Genomic DNA, 26,742 nt, shown 5'->3' with positions numbered 1-26,742 from the left:
AAAACCTATATCTGAGAGCAGTAACAAATGCACCATCTGTGACCGGGCAGAGAGAACACGTAACGTGCACTGAACAGTCATTACACACTCATTTAATTGTCACATTAAGCCAGGAGTTTCCTGAACAATAGAGCCCTAATTTCCTAGCAATTTACATCCTGTATCTCTGCCTGACACCGCAGCAGTGCCAGCTCCTATCCGCGCTGTGATTCTCCAAGAAACCACATCACAACGCTGTACCAACACCCAGCAAAGCTCAGTGCTGGCCCTTACAGGAGGGGATGGTGACTGGCATTAAAACAAAACTAACTTTGCTCAGTCAGGAGCACAAAGGCACGGGCATCCCTGTGTTTCCGTCCAGCACTGAGGCAGTAACCTGCGTATGTCCAGGCAGCCTGCCTGATTCCTTGCAGCGACACAGAGGGCAGATGTTGGACAAGTTGTCTTCGTTGGCTGAGGATGCACTTCTAGCCCAGTTCTCACCTACCCTTCCCTGCAGTCTCCTGTCTTTCCTCTGAACGTCTTTCTCATCCACCCAGTTATGCCCGTGCCCCTGCTCTCCAGGTCTAATTCCTCAGGATGGCCTTTCAAGGCAGGTCGGAGCTCACGTCTAAACTAAGCGCCACAGGTGGGGACATCGGCTTACTGGGAGCAAAGGCAGAGGTGAAGGAAGGCCCTGGCAAGCAGCATGGGGACTTTGAGGACAAGAAGCTTTTCATGCACAGATGAAAAGCACCACAGGGGAAAGTTGAAACCAAAGCTCTTCTCTTTCCCATGAGCCCTGCTTGTTTCTTTTTGAATGAGGTCTCTGGCCAGCAATTCTTTTCTTCTCTGAGACTCTGCAGCGAGGCAGGGATTTGTCTCCCTACAAGCAGTGTCACTGACAAAGCTGCCTCCCAGCACCTCCTGGCCCTGGGGCATCACACTGCTGCTGTCTCTTGTTTCAGCCACTGTACTCCAAAGATCGATGCACAGGAATGGGACAACCTCTGACCACAAGCACAGCAGACGTGTTCAGCCGCTGCCCTCCTGCAGCATGATTGCGCGGAAAAGAGATGTTCAGGCAAAGGGCAGATTAGAGCGGCAAAATCCGGGCTGTGTGGAGCAGCAGCACTGACTTTACCCCTTTTTCATAGAATCATAGGATGTTTTGGGTTGGAAGGGACCTTAAAGATCATCCAGTCCAACACCTCTGCCATGGGCAGGGACATCTTCCACTAGACCAGGTTGCTCCAAGCCCTATTCAACCTCACTTTGAACACTTCCAGGGACGGCGGCACCCACAGCTTCTCTGGGCAGCCTGTGCCGGCGTCTTACCACTCTCATCATAAAAAAACGTCTTCCTTATGCCCAATCTAAATATCCCCTCTTTCAGTTTAAAACTGTTGCCCCTAGTCCTGTCACTACAGGCCCCCTTTAAATATTGAAAGGTTGCAGTAAGGTCTCCCCAGAGCCTTCTCTTCTCCAGGCTGAACCCCCCCAACTCTCTCAGCCCGTCCTCCCAGCGGAGGGGCTCCAGCCCTCCCAGCATCTCCGGGGCCTCCTCTGGCCCCGCTCCAACAGCTCCGTGTCTCTCCTGTGCTGAGGCCCCAGAGCTGGAGGCAGCACTGCAGGGGGAGACAGAAGGGTCTTGTCTGCCGGTGGGGCTTGCAGAGTAGAACAGAGTCCTGTGTCCCTGACTAGGAAAAGCATGGGCCAACATGGGGCTTACTCCCCCAGAGATGGCCCCAGGAGGACAGGAGAATGGCTGATGGTCCCTGAAATCCACAGCATGCTGTCCCCAGGCTCTGCTGTTACTGAGGAGGGCTGCCTCTCCATTCAGCCCGCTCCCAGGGCTAGGGGGGGCGAGGGGGAGCAGGGCTGCAGCCTGCCCTGTCTGAGACCCCAGCCGCCATTGCATTCTTCTTCCCCAGAGGCTTCGGCCTGGCCCATCCCCTGCCTGCCTCATGCAATGGAGATGGCGGGAGCCCAGCTGAGGTTCCTGAGACAGAAGAGGCAGCGACAACGCTGCCGAGGTCCCAGAAAGCAGGAGGATCCCTTCAGCCCGGCCATGGGGATCCCTTCACACCCCGCCATGAGAATTCCTCCACCCGCCGCCTCATCCCCCCGACCCACCCGCCGCGGACTACATTTCCCGGCAGCGTTTGCGCTCCAGGGAGGCGGAAAAGGCCGTGCTCTCCCCGTTCCGATTGGCTCGCTGGGGCTGTCCCCCCGGCGGCCATTGGGTGAGGCCGTCACGTGAGGCGGCGGTGGGCGCGTCGCCTCACGGGAGCGGTGCGGGAGCGGGCAGGATGAGGCTGGGCTGCCGGAGGGAGCAGGCTCGCTAGGCCTCCGCCATGCTGGGGGTCCGGGGCGGGTGGCAGGCCCTTCGCCACTGCTCCTCCCTGCCTCGGGCGGTGCGGCTACGGGTCCGCGAAGCGTTGGGAGCCCGGCAGCCGGTTGGCGAGGTTAAAGTGCAGGTGTGTGGCCGGGAGGTCGGGGTGTGCCCGGTGATGACCCGGCCCAGCGCTTCAGCCGAAGGGAGAGGAGCTGGAGCGGCGTGGGCCACGCCGGTTCCGCTACCCGTGCCTTAGGGAGAAAAGCTAGAACCTCTGCAGCGTGATTTACTAAACTTACTGATCTCTTTTGCAGTCTCTAGAGGCAGCTCTCACTGTATGTGTTCAGTTTGCCCTTGTGATATCAGGTATGAAGCTTTGGAGGTACTCGGGGTATGTGCAGGGAAAGACATGCTGTGGTGGGTTATACTGAACTGTGCTCTGTCCGGTTTTGGTATTATCACCTGTTTTGGTTTGGGAGAGTGAACAGAGTGAACCTCTGTGCTGTTTTTAAAAATTTGCCTTAGGTCTCGTTCCACATCTAGGTTTATAGCAGTGTCGGGTAAAGACAGTGATAACAGTCTCATTGATGTTCATGTCTGGCTCCTGTTTTGAATCAAAGTAGAGTGGGATAAATTGGCTTTTTAGTAATGGAGCTTTTCCCCTTTTTTTCCTCAGTACAGGGTTGTGAGCAGCCATGTTTTTTGGTGTTCCTGATTGACAGAGCAGTGGTTGCAAGAACATAGTCCCTGTTTTATTGCAAGGCCCTTGGCTAGAACTGTGCAGTTAGTATTTCTGGATCTGTAAAGGACTGGGGTGCTTAGTAACAGTTTTAAACTAAACTGAAAGAAGGTAGATTTAAAAGGAAGAAATTCTTTACAATGCGGGTTCTGAGACACTGGGACAGGTTTCCCAGAGAAGCTGTGGCTGCCTCATCCCTGGAGGTATTCAAAGCTAGGTTGGATGGGGCTTTGATCAACCTGGTCTTATGGAAGATGACCCTGCCCGTGGCAGGGGGTTGGACCTTTGAAGGTCCCTTCCAACCCAAACCATCCTGTGATTCTGCTGGCGCAAAAATCAGTGTAGCACACTGGTATTCCTGCACACATGTAGATGAACCCTAATAAGGTAGGAAGAAGCTCATCCAGCACAGATGCTTTTCGGCTGTAGCGTTATGAATAACGCAAGCTGTAATAAGCTGATGCTTAAATTGGCAATACCCCTTCTTTTTTTGCCCCAGTTCCTTGCTGCTTTGTTGCTCTTCTCCTGTGCTGGCAAAATTTTTTTTTTACAGTAAAGTGGGTTGGGGACCTGGTCTGGCTTAAATCTAGCCTTATTATGGCCATGTTATTGGAATGTGCAGTCTGGTCTGAGTCGGGGTTGTCTCTAAATGTTGCTTCTGGTATGGTGTAAAGTGGTCAAAACCATGCTGCCACAGCCTCTGCTGCTCCAGTACAAGCCTGAGGATATGCTCATATTTCCTATTGCAGGATGCAAGACTCATCTCCTTATTTGACAGATCCCAGAACAGCCTAATGAGGTGGAAAAAAAGCTCTTGAGAATGTTTCTTTGTTCAGGGGTTTTGTGTGTTTTGTTAAGGAGTGCTTATGAGGAAAGAAAGAAGAACATCTGCCATTATACATTAAAATCATCCATCAAGTATAACGTGTATGTGACACATGCTGGGGATTTACTGGAATACAGAGGGTAGGCACAACAGCTTCAGGTGTGTTATTGTATGAAATACCTTTTAAACACCTGTTGCTGTAGCCGTAAGAATATGAGGATGCCCAAATGATCAGACTTCAGTTTTAAACTCTTGTTCTTAGTTCTTGCCTCAGGTAGAACACCCTGCACCTGTCTGAAATTGTGAGGCTGGAGCAAAAGGTGAAGTTTCTTTAATCAATAGGTTTATGGCTTTAAAATCCTCCATAGCTTTTGTATGCAGTTGTTCTCCCCCTGTTATACAAGCCTGTGTAATGCCTTGTCTATGGTCATGTTGTAGTTTTAAGAATGCTTTACTTTTGGTACTGTTAAATTCTTGCAGTTTGTTCAGTCTAGACAACAGAAGTAAATGAATTCACATTGGTTTGTCTGGTATAAAATCCATAAAGCACTTTTGCAGTCTGAAGTCATTGGAGCTGCTTGGGCACTTACAGTTAAGCAAAAGATAAAACTGATTGGATAAAAAGCAGTTTGGTTGTGTAATCAGCATTGTTCTTGGTTGTTCTCTACGGTATTATTATAAGATGAGCTGGAAGATCCCCAGGGGATAGTTTTGCTTTTGAGGGCAGCTTTGTCTCGGCTCTTGTGAGCTGGGAAGCAACTAAGGAAGTTAAATTTTTGGATGCTGTTGCTTTTGCTTGGTGCTGTGGTACTGACTTAAATTTAAATTTCTTTTTAACGGAAATGTTATTTCATATTTAAAAGCTCAAGGCATTATCCTGACATGTACATGGTCAGTTCTACTGTTTTGCTGTTGCAAAGAACTTCTGTGTTACTATTTAATTCTTTTAGTCAAACTGGACAAGAACGCGTCTAGATCTTTTTTTTTTCTTATTATTTCTTTTTCCATGGGGACAGTGTAGCAGTCTTGATTTTGAGGTGTAAGGAGAAACATCCAAAATTGTCAGGGCATTAGTTTTGATTTTTGTCTTGCGTGAATATGTAGTTTTTTTACCTGAGTCTATTTGCCGCAGCATCATTGTTTTAGCAGTCCAATGACTTAGGGCATGTAAACAACTAGTGAACAAACTTCAGTTGGAACCTTCCTACAGGTGATAACAGCAACAAAAATTGGTACTAAAAATCATCAAAACAGTCTTGAGTGTGTCATCGTAAAGAACTACGCATTACTGGTCTCTTCTGTTGCAGTAAGAAGTGTTTTGAAGGAACATCACTACTAATATGTACTTTGCTAAAATGCTTTTCATCTTCAGAGCACTTTGCTGCTTTCCATGTTCTCAGCTCCCCAGAGGCACAGGTAGATTTTAGTTATCCCTGCTGTACTCGGGAGGGGAGTTGATATCTCTGCCTAAGGATTTGTTCCTTTTTGCTTTGAAGTCAATAAAAAAACTGACGCTGATGACAATTTTTTAATTATATTTTCTTTTTGTTGCCCCTAAAGAGATATTTCCTTTTATTTCAATAAGAAGTTGAAATAGGCTTGAAGCAGCTTGTCCAGCTCAGCTGGAAGAGGAGCATAACTACACAGAGTCTTTGCCAAGAAATAACAAATTTCTTTTTCTTTTACCTCTAGGGGTGGGTCCGCTCTGTCCGATCCCAGAAGGAAGTTTTGTTCCTGCATATAAACGATGGGAGTTCTCTGGAAAGCCTCCAGGTGGTTGCTGATCCCAGCCTGGAAGATAGGTTGGTCAATTTGAGATACCTGGAGAAGTATCTGTGTTGATCAGTGCTTGGAGGGGTCTGCTCAGGCCTCCTTCCCTGTCCCAGTGAGTCACCATGCTGCTGGTTGAACCCCCAGCACCTAGCACCTGACTATGGGAAAGGCGCTACTGTGGTCTGGAGGTCACTGGATGTGTTTTTTTAGGATGGAGAGTGTCTGTCTACTCTGTTCCCACTTACTTGAGGCCTTGTGGTTCAGACGCTTGTCCTGTGAGATTAATTTGGACCACATTTTCGTTAACAGCTGTAGCAGCACGGGCATTCTGGGCTACTGTTGGACTTGCTTGGAAATCACACAACATAGCCAGGGATGACTGTCCCCCAGGTTTTTGGAGGGCGCTGTTGCTATTCCCATAACAACTTGAGGGCTGGCTTGTTAGGCACACCCCCTAAATAGGTGTGCCTGTTCTATTATAAGAAGATAATAAAATAATGCAGTTGTTTTACAGCTTCATCTTGTTTGTTTCTCTTGATTGTTCTTTGGGCTAGTATTGGGAGTTTCGTCATGATCCAGGAAACTTTTCCACATAACTTGATTATTTTTTAAAACTTTTTTAATTATTATTTTTTTCTATAAGCCTGGTTTGTCCCCATCGATAGCCCCTTCTAATAAAAGCCGTTTCCCCTCACTTGCCCAACACTCCTTTCTTGTCCTAAAATCTTCAGCTTTGTGAATCCATTCACATTTCCACCTATGCACTTAATAATCTTTCATCAGTTAAGTTTTATGGCTACAGTATCTCTTATGATCTCAAGTGGTCCAGGTAAATTAACAGGAATCTCTTCTGAATGTAGTTGACTTTCAATCAGTTCCTAGTTAAGCTGTTGTTTTTTCTTGGCTTCTTAGAGACCTGACTTTTGGAAGCGCAGTGGAAGTGCGAGGAAAACTGGTCAAAAGTCCTCATAAGAACCAAAACACGGAGCTGAAAGCTGAAACCATCCGTGTGGTGGGACCTTGTGATACTTGGGTATGTCACTGCACCAGGGGTCCAACTCGTAGGACCACTTTGGGAATTAATTTCAAAAGGTCCAAGTATCCAGCAAAGCATGCTTCAAACTGTATTTTCTCTTAAGCCTGAGTGCTCCTGCAGGCTTTGATTTGTCAGTGGTGTCTATAGGGTATGGAAACGTAGGATCACCATGAAAGCTTTCTTCGGAGGTAGAGCTTTTCTGTGTGGAAGCTGGCACACATGCTGCCAGCTAAGAGTGCGCCTTTGTCCCACCCTGAAGCGGTTACCTGTGCCAGGTGGTTTACCTGGTAAGTCTGGCTGGGATACGAATTGGAGCAGCGGTGGGACTGGCAAAACGCTCCAGATTGTGCAGGTGGAAGAACCGTTATCTGCCACGGGCACGTTTGGAAGCAGCTTGCTATTGCAGCAGTGAGATGAACAGTTCAAGGGGGCTCAACATCCAAAAGATGGAGCATTTCAAAGGGCTGCTGCCTTCTCTTGTGTTACGCAAAATATCTAGATATGCAAAAACATCTAGTTCTTCTCTGGATTGAGTTTTAGTAGGCAGAGATGGTATTCCATGGATAGCAATAAAACTGTATTGACTCCAAGTTCTCATCCTCTTATTTTTCTTGCATTGTTATTTTCAGCTGTTCCCCCTGAAAATGAAGGAGAGGCACCCACTGGAGTATGTCCGACAGTTCCCTCACCTGCGATGCAGAAACAACACGCTTGGCTCCCTCTTGAGAATCCGCAGTGAAGCCACTGCAGCCATCCACTCATTCTTCCAGGTAGTCCCTTCTGTACCGAGCCTTATGTGTAAAAAACACTCCCCCAGTTTGGCTTCGCGGGAGCATGTCAGGAGGGAAGGAGCCTGATGTCTTGACTGCAGGGTATAGATTTTGGACATGGTGGTTTTCTTTCCAGGCCTGGACCTGACTGAAGCCTTGGCCAGGCTGTTGCTTATGATCAGATTAGCACATCTGTGGTCTTGTTAGCATCTTCCCACCCATTTCCTGTTAGTTATTTTATCCCTTTCACTAAGTTGCAGTATAATTGCTGCGAGTGTGTGTGGTCTGTGGAACACAACATAATATGGCGTTGAGTAACCCATCCTCAGCAGTGACCTTACGGTCCTTGGACACAAGCTTCCTCCCACGCAGAAAAATCTGTGATGCAGGGAAAGCTACTGACAAACTGACTCAGAGCTTCAGTGAATTAACTCTGATTCCAGATGCTATATTGAGACCATGGGATTTCATGTAAAGAAAGGTAGCAAGTCCTCTAGCACACCGGAGTCATTTCTTTTAAGGTAGCAAGTCCTCTAGCACACCTGAGTTGTTTCTTTTAAAGCTTTCGTTGAAATAAACATGATTTAGTTTGGATAAGCTGGCTTTAGTTTGAGTAGAATCATATTCAGAGCATTCTGATTACAAAATTCATATGTAGTAATTAATGTGACACAAAGAACAGGTCAGAATTGTTGAGATGGAATTTCTGGTCCTGAGTACGCTGCTATTTTTCGCCTGCAGGGGCAAAGAAGACTTGCTTGCTTCAAGAGTTATCTGTATGGAATTGCATGGTATTTAGAAGATTAGTTATATTTTTTTTTAAGAGCTTAATAGAAATACTGTGTCAAGTAAAGCTGCTGGTGGTGTCCGTATTTTGCCAGCTCATGAGACAGAACTCAACTCTTGTTGGGAATCAGACGGACTGAGAGAGTTGGGGTTGTTCAGTCTGGAGAAAAGAAGGCTCCGAGGAGACCTTGTAGTGGCCTACCAGTATCTTAAGGGGGCCTACAAGAAAGCTGGAGAGGGACTTTTTAGGATGTTGGGTAATGGTAGGACTAGAGGGAATGGATTAAAACTAGAGATGGGACAATTCAGACTGGACGTTAGGAAGAAGTTCTTCACCATGAGGGTGGTGAGACACTGGAACAGGTTGCCCAGAGAGGTGGTGGGTCCATGGGCCCCATCCCTGTAAGTTTTTAAGGCCAGGCTGGACGGGGCTTGGAGCAACCTGATCTAGTGGGAGGTGTCCCTGCCCATGGCAGTGGGGTTGTAACTAGATGATCTTTAAGGTCCCTTCCAACCCTAACAATTCTATGATTCTATGATCGGGCTTTGCTGGTGTCGCGCCGCTAGATGGCATTGCCCACAACAATTTGTGATTTCAAACCTGCGCAAGGGAGCCAGCCGAGATACAAACCAACCTGTTATTCTGACAAAGGCTTTACTTCTCCAAATGGACTCCAGCTCAGACTCTGACATATCTTCCTGTTTAAAATACTCAAGAGCTGAGCAGTATTAAAAAAAATAAAGTAACATTAATTTAGCAGCAGCAGCTACACTAAAGTTAATTTTAAAGGGATAGGGAAGATTTGGTCCCAGATCTGATGTTTGTGAATGCTTGTGTCACAACTCTACTGGTACCAGGAATGTCTGTGGTTTGCTCCATTTCTGATGGAAGGAAAGCAGTCTTTTTAAATTGCCACTTACATCATCCCAAGAATATTGTGACTTCCAACTTGACAATGTCAGAACCAATGATAACTAGAAAGAATAATCAGAGTGTTTTCACTGTGCAAAGCTGTAAAGAGCTTAATGCTGAAAGAAAATAAATGGGGTTTTTGTATACACATTCAAAATTAGGTAGACTCTCTGTAACTTTAAAAACTTTTTTTTTTGCCTATTCATTTCCAGCAGTGAATGTCTAATTCCAAATGCCTTTGGTTTGGATGCTGAAGGCTAAAATGTGATCTTTAAATCTTCTCCTGAGTGTTGTGGTCTGTGTGGGATAGGAACATTGTTCCTAGGCACAGTGAAATGGTTGCAATGTGAATGGCAACCTCCGCTTTGCACATTAACTAACTTCCAGGTTTGCCAGAGCCAGTAATGTGACCTGATGTATTTTAGGAGCTTTTATAAGGGGATCTACACAAGAGGTTTTTATGGGATTCTCATCTTTCAGACCTGTGTGGTTCACATCCCTTTCCAAAGCATGTAAGGGGTCTTCTGTGTGAAATGTGCTTCTTTCTTCATACAGTGGCAGCGGTTGCTATAATTTAGACAACTTTCCAAAACCTCATGTAGGGTTTGGAGGCCGCATGACCAGCACGTCTCTAAAGTATGCATGGGATTGTGGCAGAGACCTGCATTTTTGTATTGTTAGGCTAAAACTGCCCTCCCTGGGCAAAGAAAATAGTTCTGGCTCCAAAACTTCTTTCCGTGTAGTAACTGGATCTCGGTGAGGAGCTCCTGCTGGGTGCTCAGCAAGCCAAGGTCTTTGCACCAAGGTAGCCTAGAGCTGACTACAGGGACTTTGCTCCCTCTTGTTCCTGTTATGGTACTTCCACAAAATGCATTGCATGTCCATACGACCTCTTTGGTCCAAACTAATTTCAGTTTGATTCTCAGGATGGCCAGTAAATACTGCTCCTGTTGTCTTAGCCTTTTAACTAGCTAGCATTAAGGACCAGGACCTGTCACGAATGGTTGATTTATATTATTGTGGTAAAAGCTGTGAAACTAAACATTTGCTTTTTTATGGGTTTTTTTATTAGTCTTTTGTGTAAATAGACAATGGGTTAGGCTACATCATTGCCTATATTGTCGTAATACTGTCACACCCTGATTTTAAAGGGACTCCCTTTGTACTAGACATTATAGTGATGCCAGAGAAAACAAATCCTTATTCACAGCTGAAATCAGCTAGTTCCAGGTTCTGGTTCACCTTGACGTGCATAGGTGTGATCTCTCTGCTCCACCAGTGATCTGTGTAGTGAGACCAATTTGGAAGCTGACGCCTAGTAGAGTTCTGCTCCTGATTTTGCCTCTAACATGCCGTATGGGATTGTCTGAGATCTGCTTGATGTACGCATCCACTGAAAATTGGGTTGCAGCTGGTTTAAAAGCCTATGGCTGCACTGCAGAGAAACCCAGAGAATAGGGGCTCCTTCATGCAGCCTTCTGCTTTCCAAGGCCTCTGCTGGCTGTGTGAGCGGGTAATTCTCCAGGTACCTAGAAGGTGACCAAGCCAGGGTATAGTCCATCTCTTAAAATCAGTTTGACTTTGATATCTGAGAAGATGTGAGGTGGGACGGACATTTTCATGGTGATTGGGTGGTTTTTAAGGTCTCTCTCGCATGCAGTATGTGATTTCTGTCATCTAACACACTTGATCATTTCTCTTAGTGGAGAACACTAAGAGAGTGTCCTCTGCCTAACCACCAGCTTCCAAAAAGCTGGAAGAAACTGAAGTGTTGAGGCTGTAGGGTGAATTTGATGGAAACTGCCCAAAAATATAAAAATACTGGAGGAGGTGAGAAGAAAGGGCAAAGGTGTGAAGATGGGCAGTTGCAAACACCCATAGCAATGGCATAAATCTTATTTCTTTATGAAACGTGGAGGAAAAAGCACAAGTAGTAAATATTGATTTGTAAATCATCCTAGCGTTTAATTAGTCCTCTGTCTTTGTCCCGGTAAGGCAGAAGTTGCCTAAAGGAGTACATATGCCGTACTGGTTGGGGGCTAATAGCTGTGTTATAATGTGTGCTGGTTGATGTCATCCTTGAAGCTGACATTTGATATCTTTAGCTAGTTGACTTTTGGTGTTCTGTTTGTTCCAGGATAATGGCTACGTGCATATTCATACTCCCATAATTACATCAAATGACTGTGAAGGTGCCGGGGAACTCTTTCAAATTGAGGTAAGTTGGGTTTCATTAAGTTTGTTTTGATTTTTGCTTGTGGAGCAATTCTGGAGTTACCGAAGGCTAGAGGAAATGCTTGTCTTTACAAAACCTTTCCTTTATGTACTTCTGTGATTATGTTTTTAATATAGCAGTCCTTTGCTTCAACTAGTAATTCAGACAGAGTTAAGCAGATGCATTACTCTGTTTTATTGCTGTTTTGTGCATTAATGAGCACCTTTTATACTGATGAGTTTTGTCTATCCATGGTGCTGTGGAAAAGTTTACAAAGAACAACAGAGGGAGATGGAACATGTTATCATCACATCTTTCTGCTTACTAAGAGCCTAAGAGATGGGATGGGACATCCAGGACCGCCTACTAGACACAAAGATTTATTACCTTTGAAATGAAGAATATAATTCACCATGAGGTAACTCCTTAAAAGAAAGTCAGGAATACCTAAAACTCCTTTTCACCATATTCCTCCCTACAAGCTACTCCCGTTGTACATCAGAATTCTCCCCCAATATTGCCAAGTCCATCCATCCACCAAATTACTGACACAATCCACCATTATATAAAGTACTTCACACCTTGGGTCAAATCCTCCTCTGAAACTTAAATGCAGCTATAACTACTAAAATATTCTTAACCCCCACATCCATGAATCATAAGAAATTCCATCTGCCTTTTATACTTCTGTATTTGAAATTCACTCTTCTGTCTCAGACAATTACATCCATTGCCACTTATGCTTACTGGCTCCAGCCTTGCTGGTGAATCCATCTGTAAGCAAAAGAAAAACTGTTGAGGTAGCAGTTGCTTGCTGCGGGATCACATACGTCTTCCACTCTCTGCACGGCCTTGTGACAAAAAGCCTCCGTGTTCTGGTTCTTCAGGATCTCGAGGTCTAACCTGTACTACTAGTGATTCCCTTCCAGACAAGTACACGTAGCTCAGCTTTTTGCTTGCTGGGACAATAGAGTTTGATTAGCTAAACTAAATGGTTCCTGTTTAATTGAGATCCCTTAATGCTACCAAAGGTTCGTTCCAGGCTGTTGCATGCAAATTAAGATGTGAAAACAAGTGACACTTAATGATGAGAACATTATACAGTTTGCAGCTGTACAGTGTATTGCGTCTTTGGTACAAATTGTATCCACTTGAAAGCTGTAAAGGATGCAGGACTACAGCGTAGGTGGCTGGTAGTAGCAGAAGCACGGATGCAAATGTTGATTGAGGTGCTAAACTGTGAGGCTGAAGCTTGTGTAAACTGGATCTTAACTAAATGCATAGGTCAAGGCAAATTTCTTGGTCTCTCTCCAGTGTGATTGCTTAGTGTAAATAATACCTGTCTTGGAGAAATATAATGACAGCTGTGCTTGAAAGGTGTGGCGTAAATGCCAAGGCAGATCCCACAAGTAAAGGGCTTCAGAAACACACTTGCTGGTGGGAAGTGGAAGTTCTCCCTGACTTCCTGTTTCTTCTTTGAGCACTGCTTCATTGTCTGGCCTAATTTAGGACTTGGTTTTGTTTCTGCAAAGCTCTGTTCAGAATTGGTCATGGCAAGCAGAGATCCAAGACCACTTGTTATCCTGCCGTGACCACTTCGCTCCACTGGAGCAGTGACACTGTTTCTTGAGAGCAGAAATCTGGGGAAGATTAAGCCTTCCTTGGGCTGTGCATGTGAAGCTGTCAGACATAAAAATAAGGGTGACATAAGGGTGTCAGACATAAAAATACAGGTGTGATATTCGCAGCAAACCCAGAATCTCTATCTGCTTTTAATCAAACCAAGCATCAGCGCATTCCCTATCTGCTGTATTCACTCACCTTTAAACTAGCCCTTAATTCACTGCTTGCATGGGCCAAGGGAAAAAATAAATTCCCGTTTCTCTTATATTTGAGCAGTAGCCAAGAATTACGGTGATGGGAATCAGTGAAAGCATCCTGCAAATTAGATTCTTCAATTTAAATCCTGTAGTTAAAGTTTTAAGACCTGTCCTCCGGTTGCAACCAGAACATAAATTGGTCTCCTATTGCTCCTGAATTTGTAGTAGTTACAGCACACCTGCTGCTTGCAGGTTGGGTTTTCTGCCCTTTTTATTTTTTTTCTTTAGCTCCCTTGGGCGGTGTATAAAACTGATAATCTCTCCAGTTTAGCTGTCCTGCTGCAGGTGAATTAAGTTGACAATTTTGGTTGAGTAGCCTTTCGGACCCAAGTAGAGGCTGCTTTTGCACCCCCTGTGAACCATCGCCTTTTAGTAGCTGTCTTCTCCCGACTGGCAGAATTTTAATCCTCTGACTAATGTCTGGTGGCTGCTCGGGCCCGTGCATTCTTTGGAAATGGTGGAAAGTGAAGAGGGTAGGAATCTGTTTTTACATGAGACTTGAAAAGATGGGGAAAAAAATATCTTGAGTTAGAAGGAAAAAGCTTTTTGAAGGCATATGATCTCTGATTCCTAGGCTTCTTAATCCTGTAGGATTTGTGATTGTTTATATGTTCAGCTTCCTCATTATCTTTGTTTGGTTTTCGTCACGCCAATTAGTGTGTACGTAGCTTTGGTGGGATGTTCTCATACTTGGGATGGGAGTCGCTTCTCTTTCTGCTCAGCAAATCAGTTTGGCTAAATATTTTTAAAATGAAGTACTGTAACAGCAAAAAGAGCGGTAAGCAGAGGAGATTTTAAAAAATAAATAAATCACATAATGGTAGGAACTCCAGAGAAATCTTTTGCACTTGAGGCTTTTTATATCTGAGAAGTGTAGGTTTGAGAAGCTTGAGAAGAAAATGCCAGAAGTGTGAGAACAGCCAGGCAGTCCCCAGCCCACATGGAGAACATCAGCAACACCAGCTTGTGGATTTCTGCCCCTTTGACGGTGTCTGCCTTTGGTGGAAGCCTGGAGGGGGGGAAGCGTTGTGCTGCCTTCTTTAAAGTAAACTTACTGAAAATGCCAAAAGAGCTTTTAATATTGAAAGCTGGGCTTTAGTTGAATGCAAAGTAGAACGAAGTAATTTTTGAAATGAGGAGAACTCAGATCAGCAGGCTGAGATGGCCCTTTTAGTTTTATTTTAATTTAATCTGAGAATAGTTCCTCTGTACCGTCTCTCTCGGCACCTTAGGGCAGATTCTTTCCTCACATTTTTCTTTTTTTCTTCTGAAGTCTAAAATACTTAGCAGCTTTGTATGTTGCAAGAAACTTTACACAGTCTCCCCTTCTGGGGCTGCTTCCTAGGAAATCTGCCTTTCTTTTGTCTTTGTGACCCGACTGCACGTCTGTTCCCGGCTATTTTCAGTAGCCTCCCACCCTGTCTGCAGTGTTGAAGGCTCCCTGCTTTCTGGGTCTCATGCTCTGTCTTTTTCGCTTTGCTCCCTGGCAAATCTCCTTGTTTGACTGCCCTCAGCTGCTGTGGGAGAAGGTGGAGGCTCCTTTGTGCTCTGGAAGAGTCTTTCTGGCCTAAGACACTCCAGCTGGTATGATGAGGGCCTGGGCATCTGCTTTCCCTGCTGCCCAGCCACAGCCTTTTAAAAGAACTCAGCGTGCAATGAGTTAGAGAACACAACACAGCTGTATTGGCATTCACAGCTCTTTAAAGGAGATGTCACATGTGTTTTGTATTGCCTGTGGCCATATCCCTTCCTGGGGATGGTGGTCTATGTGTAAGGAGTGCTGCGCTCTACCTGTTGGCTCCAGCAGAAGTAATACTTGTTATATATCAGACTTGTCTCTCCCCACACACGTACCTTATTGCCTGGGTGTTTGACTGAGCTCTGGGTCCGGATCAGGCTGTTTCATAGAATCACAGAATGGTTCGGGTTGGAAGGGACCTTAAAGATCATCTAGTTCCAACCCCCCTGCCCTGGGCAGGGACACCTCCCACCAGACCAGGTTGCTCCAAGCCCCGTCCAACCTGGCCTTGAACCCCTCCAGGGATGGGGCAGCCACAGCTTCTCTGGGCAACCTGGGCCAGGGGCTCACCACCCTCACAGCAAAGAATTTCTTCCTGATATCTCATCTAAATCTCTGTAAACCTGAAAAATCATCCAGATGTTGTTCTTACCTAAAATGTGTCCAGAGATCAGAGGTGGTATGGTGTTTGGTTTTTTTGCCACCTGCTCACAGTAGTGAATGGAAAAGTTTCTAGGTCTCTGAAGGGTGCAAGTACCTGGCTGTGCCTACTGCGGAGCCAGAAATACATGCCTGCTGCTGAAGATGCAGAAACTTACTCCTACCTTTCTTTGGTACTGCTGAAAAATAGCATTGTTGGCACCAAGGAAAGCTGGGATGTGCTGGGGAGAATCACAGTTAGATGCAACAGTATTAGTGTCTGTCAGGTGTTTCCACTTCAGAGAGGCATCATGGTCTGGGAGGCAACCAGTCCCTGGGAGACTGGGACTTCAGAGAGGTGCTCAGCAAGGATGTGGGGGTAAGCTGGAACTGAGCTGAGGGGGGGCTTGCTCTTGCCTTTTCTGGATCTCCAAGTTTCTGCTCCTTCCTACCTGCTTCATCTCTGCCTGTAATTCCAGTCCATATTTATGAGATGTTTGTCTCAGCAGAACCAGCTGCTGTTGCCCAATGCAAGTCCAGCTGATCAGAATTAGGACTGGAATTGCAAGGAGGACTTCTTGGAAGTTATGAATGTTGTAGTGGTTGTCTAAAAAGGAAAACCCAATCATGTTTATAATGGGACATCACAGGGGGCAGGTCCAGATTAGAGATGCGGTGCTATGAAGCTTCAGCAGCACGGTGTTGTGAGCCTGGGCTAGAGCTACAGCAGCGATTCCAGTTGTCTCTGATCCCTTCATGCATTTGGCTTGCATGGAGTGAAAGATGGAATCAAACCGTTTATACTCTCCTGAAGCTAATTGCCTCAAATAGAAGTTAATACAAGGCTGACATCAAAGGGAATCATTTTAAATTAAATCATTAGACGTTTGAGGAGACGGAGAACAAAACAGGTACTAAATCCAGTTGTTCTCGTATTTAGAATAAGAATAAAAAGCCTTTGATGTTGACGTTGAATCCTAGTATGTTTATAGCACATTTACTCTGAGACATCAAGATGCTTCATGCAGACTCCCCCTCCCTCTTTCCCTATTTTTTGGGGCAGTTTTCGACTAGGGAATGGAGAGGACTTGAAAGCAAACACATTATTCCCTCCTCATCCTTTATCAAGCAGGTATTTTGGGGTTGGGAAGTTGGAGAAAAGTCCATCTAATTGAAATAAAAGCACCACAGTGTTGTCGCTTCATTCTGCTAGTCATGAACATGAAAAACAATCTCTCCCAGTGTCAGCAGTGAAGGGATAATATCACCTACTATTTATTATTTGTCTTCTGCCAGTGACTGGTTTTGTTTGTTATAAAGAAGCAAGCTTGATCTGAAAGGCTGAGCATAAATCTGGGGCACAGGCACTTGAAAACATTGGCCTCATCCTGTGCTTGGATGTTTAAAGTGGAGGAACCACCTCTGGTGGGTTAGTCAATATTTATTTGTACATGTGAAATGTGAAGTTGCTAATTATGGGACACCTCCTTGCTGAAGGTGTCCCTTCTGAAGGAAAAGGAGGCATTACATTTTTCCCTCTGTAGCAAGTGGATGGTGAGACACTGGCCCAGGTTGCCCAGAGAGGCGGTGGAGGCCCCATCCCTGGAGACATCCAAGGCCAGGCTTGATGAGGCTCTGAGCAACCTGATCTAGTTGAAGATGTCCCTGCTCATTGCAGGGGGGTTGGACTAGATGGCCTTTAAAGGTCCCTTCCAACCCAACACATTCTATGATTCTATGCTTTTTGCAGCTTACAAAACCCATTTGTCAAGCTTTATGTCTCAAAATGAGGGAGAGGAAGTGGGCAACTGTGGAGAGGCGAAGTGGTGGGATGATAATGGGGCAGTAAAACTTTATCTAAATATTGCTATGTTCACTCTTCACCTTCTCTTGGAAGCCACCCAGGAGCTGCTCGTGATTTAGACGCGCATCTCGGGATCTCTCAGTGGCCTCTCAAACTGGCTGCAGGTTTTTATAAGTCCAGTTGAGCTCTAAGACTTTCTCACACTCTTCCTCCAGTCACTCACTGTTGTGTCTATTTTCTCGTTGCCTCCCTGAGATTACATCTGATTTGAAGAATGAAAAATGACACAAAGTCATTATAAATAAATCAAGCCCCAGCTCCTGGAGACAGCTGTATCCTGTTTGTGGATTTGGGGGGAAGTGTTGAGATTTCATGGTTGATTTCTTCTGTTCTTTTCCTGCTTCCAGTCTGTCTCTTTTCTCAGTGTTTAGAAGTTGCATCCTACAGGATTAGGTGGGATTTTTCACTGGTGGAACAAGGAATGTAGCTGAACTAAGCTCGCGGTTGGAGAAGCCGGAGTGGTACATGGCTCTTCTCTTTAGTGTTCTGGCCATGAATCTGGGGCTGTGGTATGTGGATGTTTGTATGTTTATTAATATCCTTATTGTTTTTGAGCAAATACTCTGGGTTTATTTGAAGAAAACAATAGGGGCCTGCTTCTACATCCTTGGGTGTTGTTGTTTGGTTTTTTTAGAACTGCAAAAAACATGAAACAAAGGAAGCAGTCCTGGGGTTACAGCCACAAATTGTCATATTTCCATTGATCTCTGTGGAGCAAGGCAAACTTGCTCTTTTCTTTAGCTTGATGCTGTGAAGAGATAAAACTGCCTTGTGATCTGAGGTCTTTGGCAGTCTCTGTTTTATCTTTGCGATGAGCAGCAGAGCTTTTTGAGAACAAAAGCAACACCTTCCGACTCATTGAGGAAAAATGGCAGGTTGTAGAATATCAAAGGCTGGCAAACAAGCCTGAGCCTAACAACCACCTCCCTGTGACAAAGCAAGCTGGGGAGTAGGGTGGCTGCAGGCAGCGGCATGCTTAGCTGAGCTAGCAACGCTTAGCGTCACTCCTAGGAACTAGACTTTGAGAAGTGGGTATTTCAAACTTATGTCAGAAGTTTGGAAGTGAATGTAGATCAGCTTCAACGTTTCTTTTGTCTTTCTCCTAAACCTTTGACTTCTCCAAAGCTTAGGGATGATGTTGAAATATAGAAAACGCTGAAACAAAAATCTCATGTTTTGTTTTTTTTTCAAAAGGATTGTGACCCCTAGAGATTGTCTAATCCATCTGACTGCATTCAAACAGGGTCAGCTAGAGCAAGTTGCCCAGGACTCTGTCCTGATGAGTTTGGAATATTTCCCCAGACGGAGACTTCACAGCCTCTCTGGGCAACCTGTTTTAGTGTTTGACCATGCTTACAGTAAATAAGAAAAAGCTTATTCTTGTTTTCAGATGAAATTTGTCATGTGTCTTTTTTAAAACCTGTGCCCGTTGCCTCTTGTCCTCTCAGTGAGCACAGCTGAGATGAGTGTTGTCCTTCATTCCCTTCCGTCAGGTATTTATGCACATGGAGAAGATCCCCCCTTAATCTTCTCTGAACAGTCCCAGTGTTCTCAGCCTCTCCTCATATGAAAGATGCTCCAGTCTCTTAATCATCTTTGTGGCCCTTTGCTGGACTCACTCCAGTACGTCCGTCTCTCTCCTACTGGGGAGGTGAGCACTTCACCCAGCGACCTTGGTGAGTCACCAGCGCAGTGCAGAGGGGAGGGAGCCCAGCAGGCTGGTGACTTTCTTGGCCATGAGGGCTCCTTGCTGTCTTCTGGTCAGCTTGGTGGCGACCAGGGAAATGGTGAAGCACAGTCCTTACGCTCAAATGACTTCTAAAGTGCTCGACGCAGAGGTCTGCTAATTTTTCTTTTGTGCCTGTAAATTAAAAAAAAAAACAAAAATATACCATCACTTTATTGGGACTTTTTTAGACTGTTTTTCAAAATGAAATACTGACCTTGCTAAATTTGCCATTACTCGTAGTTTTTTGTGCTTAAAATATCTGGTGACCTGAAAAAAATATGCAAAAGCTGAAATTAAACGTAGTTTGTTTTTCAGTGCATATATAATTTCTAAGCTGTGATGTTTCCAACTCCATATAGTTTCAGTTCTGCTTTTTTTTTGAAGACTGAATAGCAAGTCTTAAGAGGCTATTGCATTTGGTTTTTGGTGTTTTTTTTTTTTTGACTGATTCCTGTTGGTCTTTTTTGCAATGGAAACAAATTCATTTGTGCATGAAAAGCAAATAGCACTGGGTTTAAGTGTGCTAAAAGTTAGTGCACCTGACACAGAAAATACTCTTCCATTTTCTCATCAGACTTGAAATTGAATTTTGAAGGCAGTGCCGCGTGAAGCTTCGAACTTCCAAACACTGGAGATTTCTTCCTTCCCCCCCTCACCCTTCATCTTGGTAGGATATTTGGAGAGTGGGTTGATAGGCTGGCATCTTTCTTTTGTGCGTTGCTGGGCAAAATGTTCCTCAACGGATGTTCCAGAGGGATTTTCATTTTCTATGTCTGCCTTTCCCAGAAACATGGGATGTGATTTCTCTGCCCGCTCACAAACTCCTTGGTAGACAAGCCCTTCGCTATATACGTGTTACTTAACTGGGGTGCCAAAAATCAGAGGCTGCTCTGGAAAATTTTTACCATTCTTGTTCTCAGACTTGCTTGCAAAGTGGTGAATGTGTCCTTCCTGATGTTTTATTTTACGTTTTGTTACCTCCTTCCTTTCTACAACGTCATTCCTAATTCAGCTCATGGATGTTTAAACACATAAGTTACACGGTTCTTTTCTTTGAGTAAAATTTAGAGCTCCTGACATTCCCACAAGCAGAGGCAAGAGTTGAGAGTTGAAAGATTTGAAAGTTCTTCTAGCTTTGTATGAACTCTGTGCTGCCTGCGAAGTTTTGGGCAAACAGTCAAACTCCATAAAGCTGTGTCATGTTAATGAGTTAATTCCTGCCCAACTGAACCGATAACAGCTAATTACTGGGGATCCAGTTTACAATCCCTGTTAGTTTGAGAAACATATGAAAGAACTGCATATCCTTGCTCCGCGCTGACTGGCTCCAGCTTTGCTGGTGACACTGGGGCCACCCTTCACAAACTTGTTCGGCAAGTTGTTGTGATACCTACAACCCATGTCCTCATGAGTCACTGGAAGTAGAAGTGGGAGCTGTGGTGTTTCCCACTTAAAAATATGGTTTTTCGCTTCGCAGGCACATTATTTGCGTCGGACCCCTAGAAAGAGAAGTCCCCAAGAATGCTTTATCTTGTGGGTTTTTTTTTTTCTTAAAATGTTTTGCTTGAATAGGTTTCAGAGCCTGTTAGCAGTCTGAGCAAAGATGGGGAGCGTCATATTACGACTTACCATGTTGTTGGATTCCATCTCAGCAGTGTTTTGGTTGAATCTCATGTAATTTCTTAAGAGAAAAAAGGGAAAATAAGCCAGGAGCTGTGCTTTTCATTCAAACACAAATACTCTTGACTTCTTGCTCCTTTTTTTTTTTTTTTTTTTACTTACAGATGTCACATGAGACAAGGGAATCTGCGCAAAAGACTCATTTCTTCAATGTTCCTGCCTTCCTGACGGTTTCTGGCCAGCTCCATTTGGAAGTGATGGCGGGGTGAGCAAAATGAGAAGTTTTTGTCTTGATCTGTGGGATCTTCTCGGTTGGTAATTTTGCCCCGTTGATGTCCGTTAGGTATCTGCCACGTGTATGCCAGTAACAAATTGAGCAGCAGTGGCTGGGTGATGGTGTGAGAAGCCAGCCGAGGCAGGGGAAAACTAGATGGCTTTTTAAATCTGGTCTATGAACTGGTTTTAAATCCTAGGAGTCTCTTTCCACTTGCCATGGATTGGGAATATTGAATGGAGACATAATCTTTATGGGAATGGCTGTGGGATTATTGCTAATAACTGTAGTACCTGAAGTGTCTTTTTGTTGTTCACACCTGGCGTATGTCAGCAAAAAATCTTTTTCATTTTAGCTATCGCATTCCTTTCCTCTTTTCTCCTTTTTATCCCGAGCTTCCTTTTTCTGGCTCCTTCAGTCTTCCTGTTGTGTTTCTTCCTTCTGCCAATTCTCACTTCTGTTTGATGGCTTTCATATTTGATACTTTGTTCATTCTAGCCACTGCAGTGATCAAAGTCAAATAGTTAATACTGACTTTCATTTAAAAAAAAAAAAAAGTTGTCCTTAAGCTTTTAACTGTAATATTTCACTGAGATTGTTTGGGGTGAAAGTGTCAGTCTGACAGAGAGACAGTTCCCTTTGATTAGGGGGTTTGGTCCTCATCTACGCTGAATCTTCCCAATAAATAAACAAAATTAGTACATTAAACAGATGGATTCAAATCAGCACAATCCTTTATTTGAAGGCACAGTTTTCTGAGCCCTTGCAACATGAGTTCTCCTTAAGCGTGATGTTTGAGCCAAATCACTGCCTGCCAACTGAATGGCCGATAAAGCCTGGCAGAAACCAGGTCTCAGGCAGGTGCCACTTGGCAAGGGCATTCATGAGGCACTTACAGTGACTTTAAAATCGCTTTCAAAGTGATTAGTTACTGTCCAGTGCAAGTCTCCTGAAGGTGAGAGGGCTGAAACCCTAGCTTTAGAAAATGTGAACTTGGAAGATCTGCTTTTTCACCTGGAGGTTCTGATGAGTATTTCTAACAGTCTTAGTATTTGCTGTCCATGCCTCCTAGGCAATGTCGAGAAACAAATAATAAATGTTTAGCTGTTGGGTTGTTTGTTTTTTTTTCATTTAATCACTGTTGCACAGTTTAATAGGCTGCTGGTAAAGAGCTGCAGTGAAATTGTTCAAAGGGCAAGTTTTGTCTGTAAATCAAAAGGTATAAATTTCTTCAGAAAGCTGTTTTCTGCCTGGCTTGTTATCTCTGAGAGACAGCGTCTCTTCTCAGACCACCTAGACGGCTGTGGTCGGCCAAAATACTCAAGCTAAAGGTTCTCAATGGGCAGGATGTTTCTCATATGATGCCCTGGCTGCTGTGACAGAAGTAAAGGTCACTTGGCAGCCCAAGGCTGATGTGTCATTTCAGACATTAGCTGGGAAAGTTAATGAGGAGGAGGTTTGTTTAACTGTAGGGGTGGTGGAGGTTTTGCATCCCTGAAAGAAGAAGGGATGACGTGCATTTGTACGTGTTAGATTTAATTGACTGTTATGCGTTCTGACCTTTATTGAAAGACGTAATTCCACAAATCAAATAAGTCCAAAGAAAAAGTATGGATTGTAATTAACTCGAAATACAATCTCACTCTCTTACATCAGACTGTTCCTTTAAATAGTACACAGCCTGCTCTGGGATGGAGCAGAAGGCTAAACTGGGCAGATGCAAGACCTGTCTGCTAAATAATTTTTCCATTGATATCACTCAGGCGCACCTTGTTCTCTAGAGATGGGTAAAAAAAATCAATGCACTTCAGCATGGAGTACATCACATCACGCTTCATGGTCCTATTTTACAGTAGCGTGTTGTTTTTACAGGCATTTTAAATTGATCCAGTGCCATCTAAATTTAGATAAGCTGTGTTTATTCATAATGGGGCATAGCTGTTCCGTGAACCTAGTCCTTTTATTTTTATTTTATGTAAGCACACTGAGTTTTTGAGGCCTACAGCTCAAGTGGTATTGAATCCTTTCAGTCTTCAAAAATAGATCAAGCTCTTCTAGATGCAGAAGCACCGTAGTGATGCAGCACAGTATTAACCCTCTACATACTGCAAAACCCTTTAGATACTGTGAAGGTTTTATTTGTGTTTATCAAGTTGGGACTTACTCTGTGAATGGGACTCCTACGTGATGAAAGAACGTAAATGCATATTAGTAACCAGAGCGGCTTGGCAGACAAATGTGTTCCGATGATGTTTTCAGAGTAGTAAAAAGCGGGGGGAGTCCTCCCCCAAAACCATAAATGTTCTAGTCTTGCCAATAAACAAAGCAACCAACTGTTTTAGCCAGATTGATATTTTTTTTTTTTCATGCTCAGAAAAGGAACTATTCTTAAAAATTCCCTTTAGCTTAAATTACATGTTGACTTGCTGCAGTCTTAAGACTTTCAGAAACAACTGGTCCCTAAGAATTTGTGGGAAGAGACTAAGGTAGAAATGCTTGGAAGATCCTTCCCCATCCAGTCTTGGCCCATATCCTGTTGTGACTTGCCATGGGAGCACGGAGACAGATCCCGCAGAAGTCTATTAGAAACCAGGGGTGGAACAGGACAGGTATGAGAGGTGGGGAGGAATTTGTCCATGGGGTTTATGTAGTAGGGAACAGAAATACAGCTAGGCAGTCATGTCTGTCTGGAGTTAGCTTTTAGCTTTACAAAGATCATGAGCAACCTCCAAGCCGTGGTTGGAAAAGACTGGGCGGGAAGGCATGGAGAAGACTTACCAGTTGTGTCTAGAACCAAGTCTTCTGCTGTCCTTGCTGAGAGGACACCCAGAGGGTATCATCTGAATACCTATGCCTGCGTGTTGTCCTGAGCTCAGGACTCCTTTTTATGTCAGGGCTGCTTGGTGCTATTCCCGATAACAGCGAGCCATTTATAATTTGTGAATTTTCAACCTTTTTCTTTGAGGAAAAGTGGGAAGAGAGGTGTTCCTGTGTTTATTGACTGTCGGCTGTGTATTCTTGTTATTGAAGGCAAGGTCGGAGAAGTTCCATCTTGTCTCTCAGCATGACACGAATGGCCTAGTTGGCACAACTTCTCATTTCATTGTACTTCATCTTTGCAATGGCAGCATTTAAGTTGACTGCTCAGGGTGTCTGAGTCATTGTCAGCTGCTATAAATCTATAGGCTCTTTAAGGTCTCCAGAAAAGTCTTTATTCAGTAATACAGCTCTCCCCTTTAGTCTTCTCGGTCTTGGCTGAATCAGTAACCGATGCATGTGGTAGAAGTTTGTTAGGATTGTGTGTCGCCCGATAACTGGTTTTAAATGTCACTGGTTTGCTGTGAAGTCCTTGTGGTATTTCCTCGCCCCGTGATCCTCTGGTGAGTATAAAGACCCCTTTGGGGACCTGAACTAGGCTGGAGTGTCTGTGACAGCTGAAGATGATTCAGAGGCGTACTGGAGACAGCCAAAACCAACTGTGGCCAAGTACAGCTCACTGGCTGTATTTACTCTTTTTTTTTTTTTTCTCCTTTCACCCGTCTGCGCTTCCAACAAGCTCTACCTGCTCCTCTCCTTTACGCTGCTCTTGCTAATAGTTTACGTCGTTGTTTTGCATTGATTTTCCTTGCGCCACGTTTCATCCCAGGCACTGTCTGTGCCGCCTTTTGCACCGTGAGCTTAACTAAAACTGCTCTTCCTAAAAGCTCTGGTGGCTATCCCCACCTTAAATCACAGAATAAGTTCTCTCCTCACTCCTTGCCCTCCCTAGCTTTTGTTTCTTTTCTCTTATCAGGCTTTCAGTAGGTTTCTCCTCTCTTGTTTGTCTCACATACTCTTGAAGTTCCCTGCAAATGAGTAAAAGGTTCAGCGGCAACCAAATAGCATCCTGCAAGGGGGTTATCAAGAAGACAAGCCCACTCTGCAATGGTGAACAACTAGAGGACAGGAGACAATGGGAATAAGTTGAAACAAGATAAGTTCTGAGAGGATATGGGGTGAGGGGGGAAATCACTAAGAGATCCATCAAGCATTGGAAAAGGTTGCTGAGAGGCACTACGCACTCTTCATCCTTAGAAGTTTTCAAGACCCACTAGATAAAACCTTGAGCAACCTGGTCTGGCCATGTCGCTCGCCCTTTGAGCAGAAGACTGGACCAGCGACCTCCCGAGGTCCCTTCCAGCCTGAATTATTTTGTCCTTCTTAGTTTATTCTCGGCTTCATTCTCATTTTCCTCTGCATCAGTCTCATCCACGAAACCATCTTGGTGAATTATCTCTCTGGTTCACTTTCAGTTCAGCCTCTCTCCCCAGGACCCGTATTTTTCTGCCTAACGTAAAATCTTAGCCTTTCGGCCCGACATCTGCCTGTTAATGTCTAGCTATCAAACTTGGTTTAGTTGCATCATAATTAATCCCACTCCCCTCCCCTCAAGCACATCCCCTTGATTTCTAAACCATCGTGGATTTTGCTACTGTTCAGTCTATTCCAGATATTCTCTGCAGTCCTGCAACTGGTTTTTCTGGTTGTAGAGAGGCTCTGAAAAAAAAATCTCAGTCGTCCAGACCATTTTAGCTGTGTCTGCCTGAGTTAGTGGAGAGCTGAATGCAGTGAATTTCCTGCTGGTTTCAGAAGGTGCTGAAATCACGCGGTTTTCACTTTTAAAATGCCACTGCTTCGCTGCTTTTCAAAGCATGGAAGAGATGGAGAGAGATAGCTGTCACTTCAGATTGGTGTTCAAGCAAACGCTGCCGAGCTGAAAAGAGATGTATTTGAGGCCACAGTCCATAAAAGAGGCTTCGTTTTCAGCAGTCTGGCAAATGCAGCCTTAAAATTGGATTCCAAAATGACTTGCTGATGATGGAACAGATCGCATTGTCTTCAAGCAAATATTTGCTCTCCATTGTACAATTTTAAATACTTTTGAATGCAGCTGCAGGAATGATGTCCAGTTGTGTAACATTCCTGTTGCTAAGAATTAACAAAAATAAGTGTAATTATTTATCTTGGAAGCCTGAAAAAAAATCTCTGACATTTTCTTGCACAACATTTGTTTGAGTCTGACTCACGACGCAGACTCTTATAATTAGCACACTAACTTCCATTAATTAGGCTGACACTTAATTGGAGCTATAAAAAGCAACCATGACATGTCTGTTTTTAATCAATTACCACATGCTTCAGTCTGGTTCATGACTGCTGCGGTGTCGTTAATGACGCTGTGTTACTGCGAGGCTCGATGCATGAACTTTGTAGGTACAGCTGTGGGCTTAGGGTCGCTCGGCTGGCTGGAGTTCTACCGTCTGCATGTCTTGGTCCTTTCTCCTTCTCCGTGTTTTTTGGGAGGAGAAGCAGGTAATTCCCTTGCCAGAAGCATGGTGAGTGCGCTGAGAGTAGCTGCAGATCGGCCACATCCCTGGGATCCGTGCATGCAATCCCAGCACTGCCTTGGACTACGTGCTTTTTATTTCATCTCCTGACTGCAAAAATCCAGTGCAGGTAGCACCAGAAGAACAGGTTTTACGCTCATCTGGTGAAAGGTGTCATCAGCTGAAATACTTGGTCCTCCTTTTACAAGTAAGCTAAGCTAAGCCGTTCTGTTTCACTCTTGAATCCAGTGCACGGTCCCTTTTCCTTCTCTGAACGTCTTGTCATCCCTATTCAAAGCAGAAGTAGGTGCTGTAGGATCCATGTCAGAAGATCCCAGCAGCCAGGTTTGTGTAGGGCCTTGCAGCTCAGCTTCATGCGTCTGCCCAGACATAAAACCTCGAGAGCTGCAGGGGGTTGAGAAACTGTGGCTTTCTGAGTTACAATGGGACTGTTATAACCCTCTGCCCGCGTGTTC

The 26,742-nt window shown here is 44.5% G+C and overlaps 1 protein-coding gene across 2 annotated transcripts in view; it reads left to right on the top strand.

The window, feature by feature from the left end:
- The first annotated feature begins 2,227 nt into the window (after window positions 1–2,227).
- NARS2 (asparaginyl-tRNA synthetase 2, mitochondrial) overlaps window positions 2,228–26,742 on the top strand; it is a 58,702-nt gene continuing 34,187 nt past the window's right edge. Inside the window, exons 1-6 of one of the 2 annotated variants that reach the window (XM_074572382.1) lie at window positions 2,228–2,459; window positions 5,575–5,684; window positions 6,568–6,688; window positions 7,321–7,461; window positions 11,298–11,378; window positions 20,791–20,891. In XM_074572382.1, the coding sequence (XP_074428483.1) occupies window positions 2,337–2,459; window positions 5,575–5,684; window positions 6,568–6,688; window positions 7,321–7,461; window positions 11,298–11,378; window positions 20,791–20,891 (677 nt within the window). In that variant the 5' untranslated portion in view covers window positions 2,228–2,336. The remainder of the gene's footprint in view (window positions 2,460–5,574; window positions 5,685–6,567; window positions 6,689–7,320; window positions 7,462–11,297; window positions 11,379–20,790; window positions 20,892–26,742) is intronic. The other variant, XM_074572383.1, reaches the window with a different exon arrangement.

This window comes from Larus michahellis, chromosome 1 (assembly GCF_964199755.1).
Source record: "Larus michahellis chromosome 1, bLarMic1.1, whole genome shotgun sequence".
NCBI classification, from domain to species: Eukaryota; Metazoa; Chordata; class Aves; order Charadriiformes; family Laridae; genus Larus; species Larus michahellis.
Note: the sequence above shows the minus strand (reverse complement) of the source record. Positions and strands in the feature narration are given on the sequence as shown.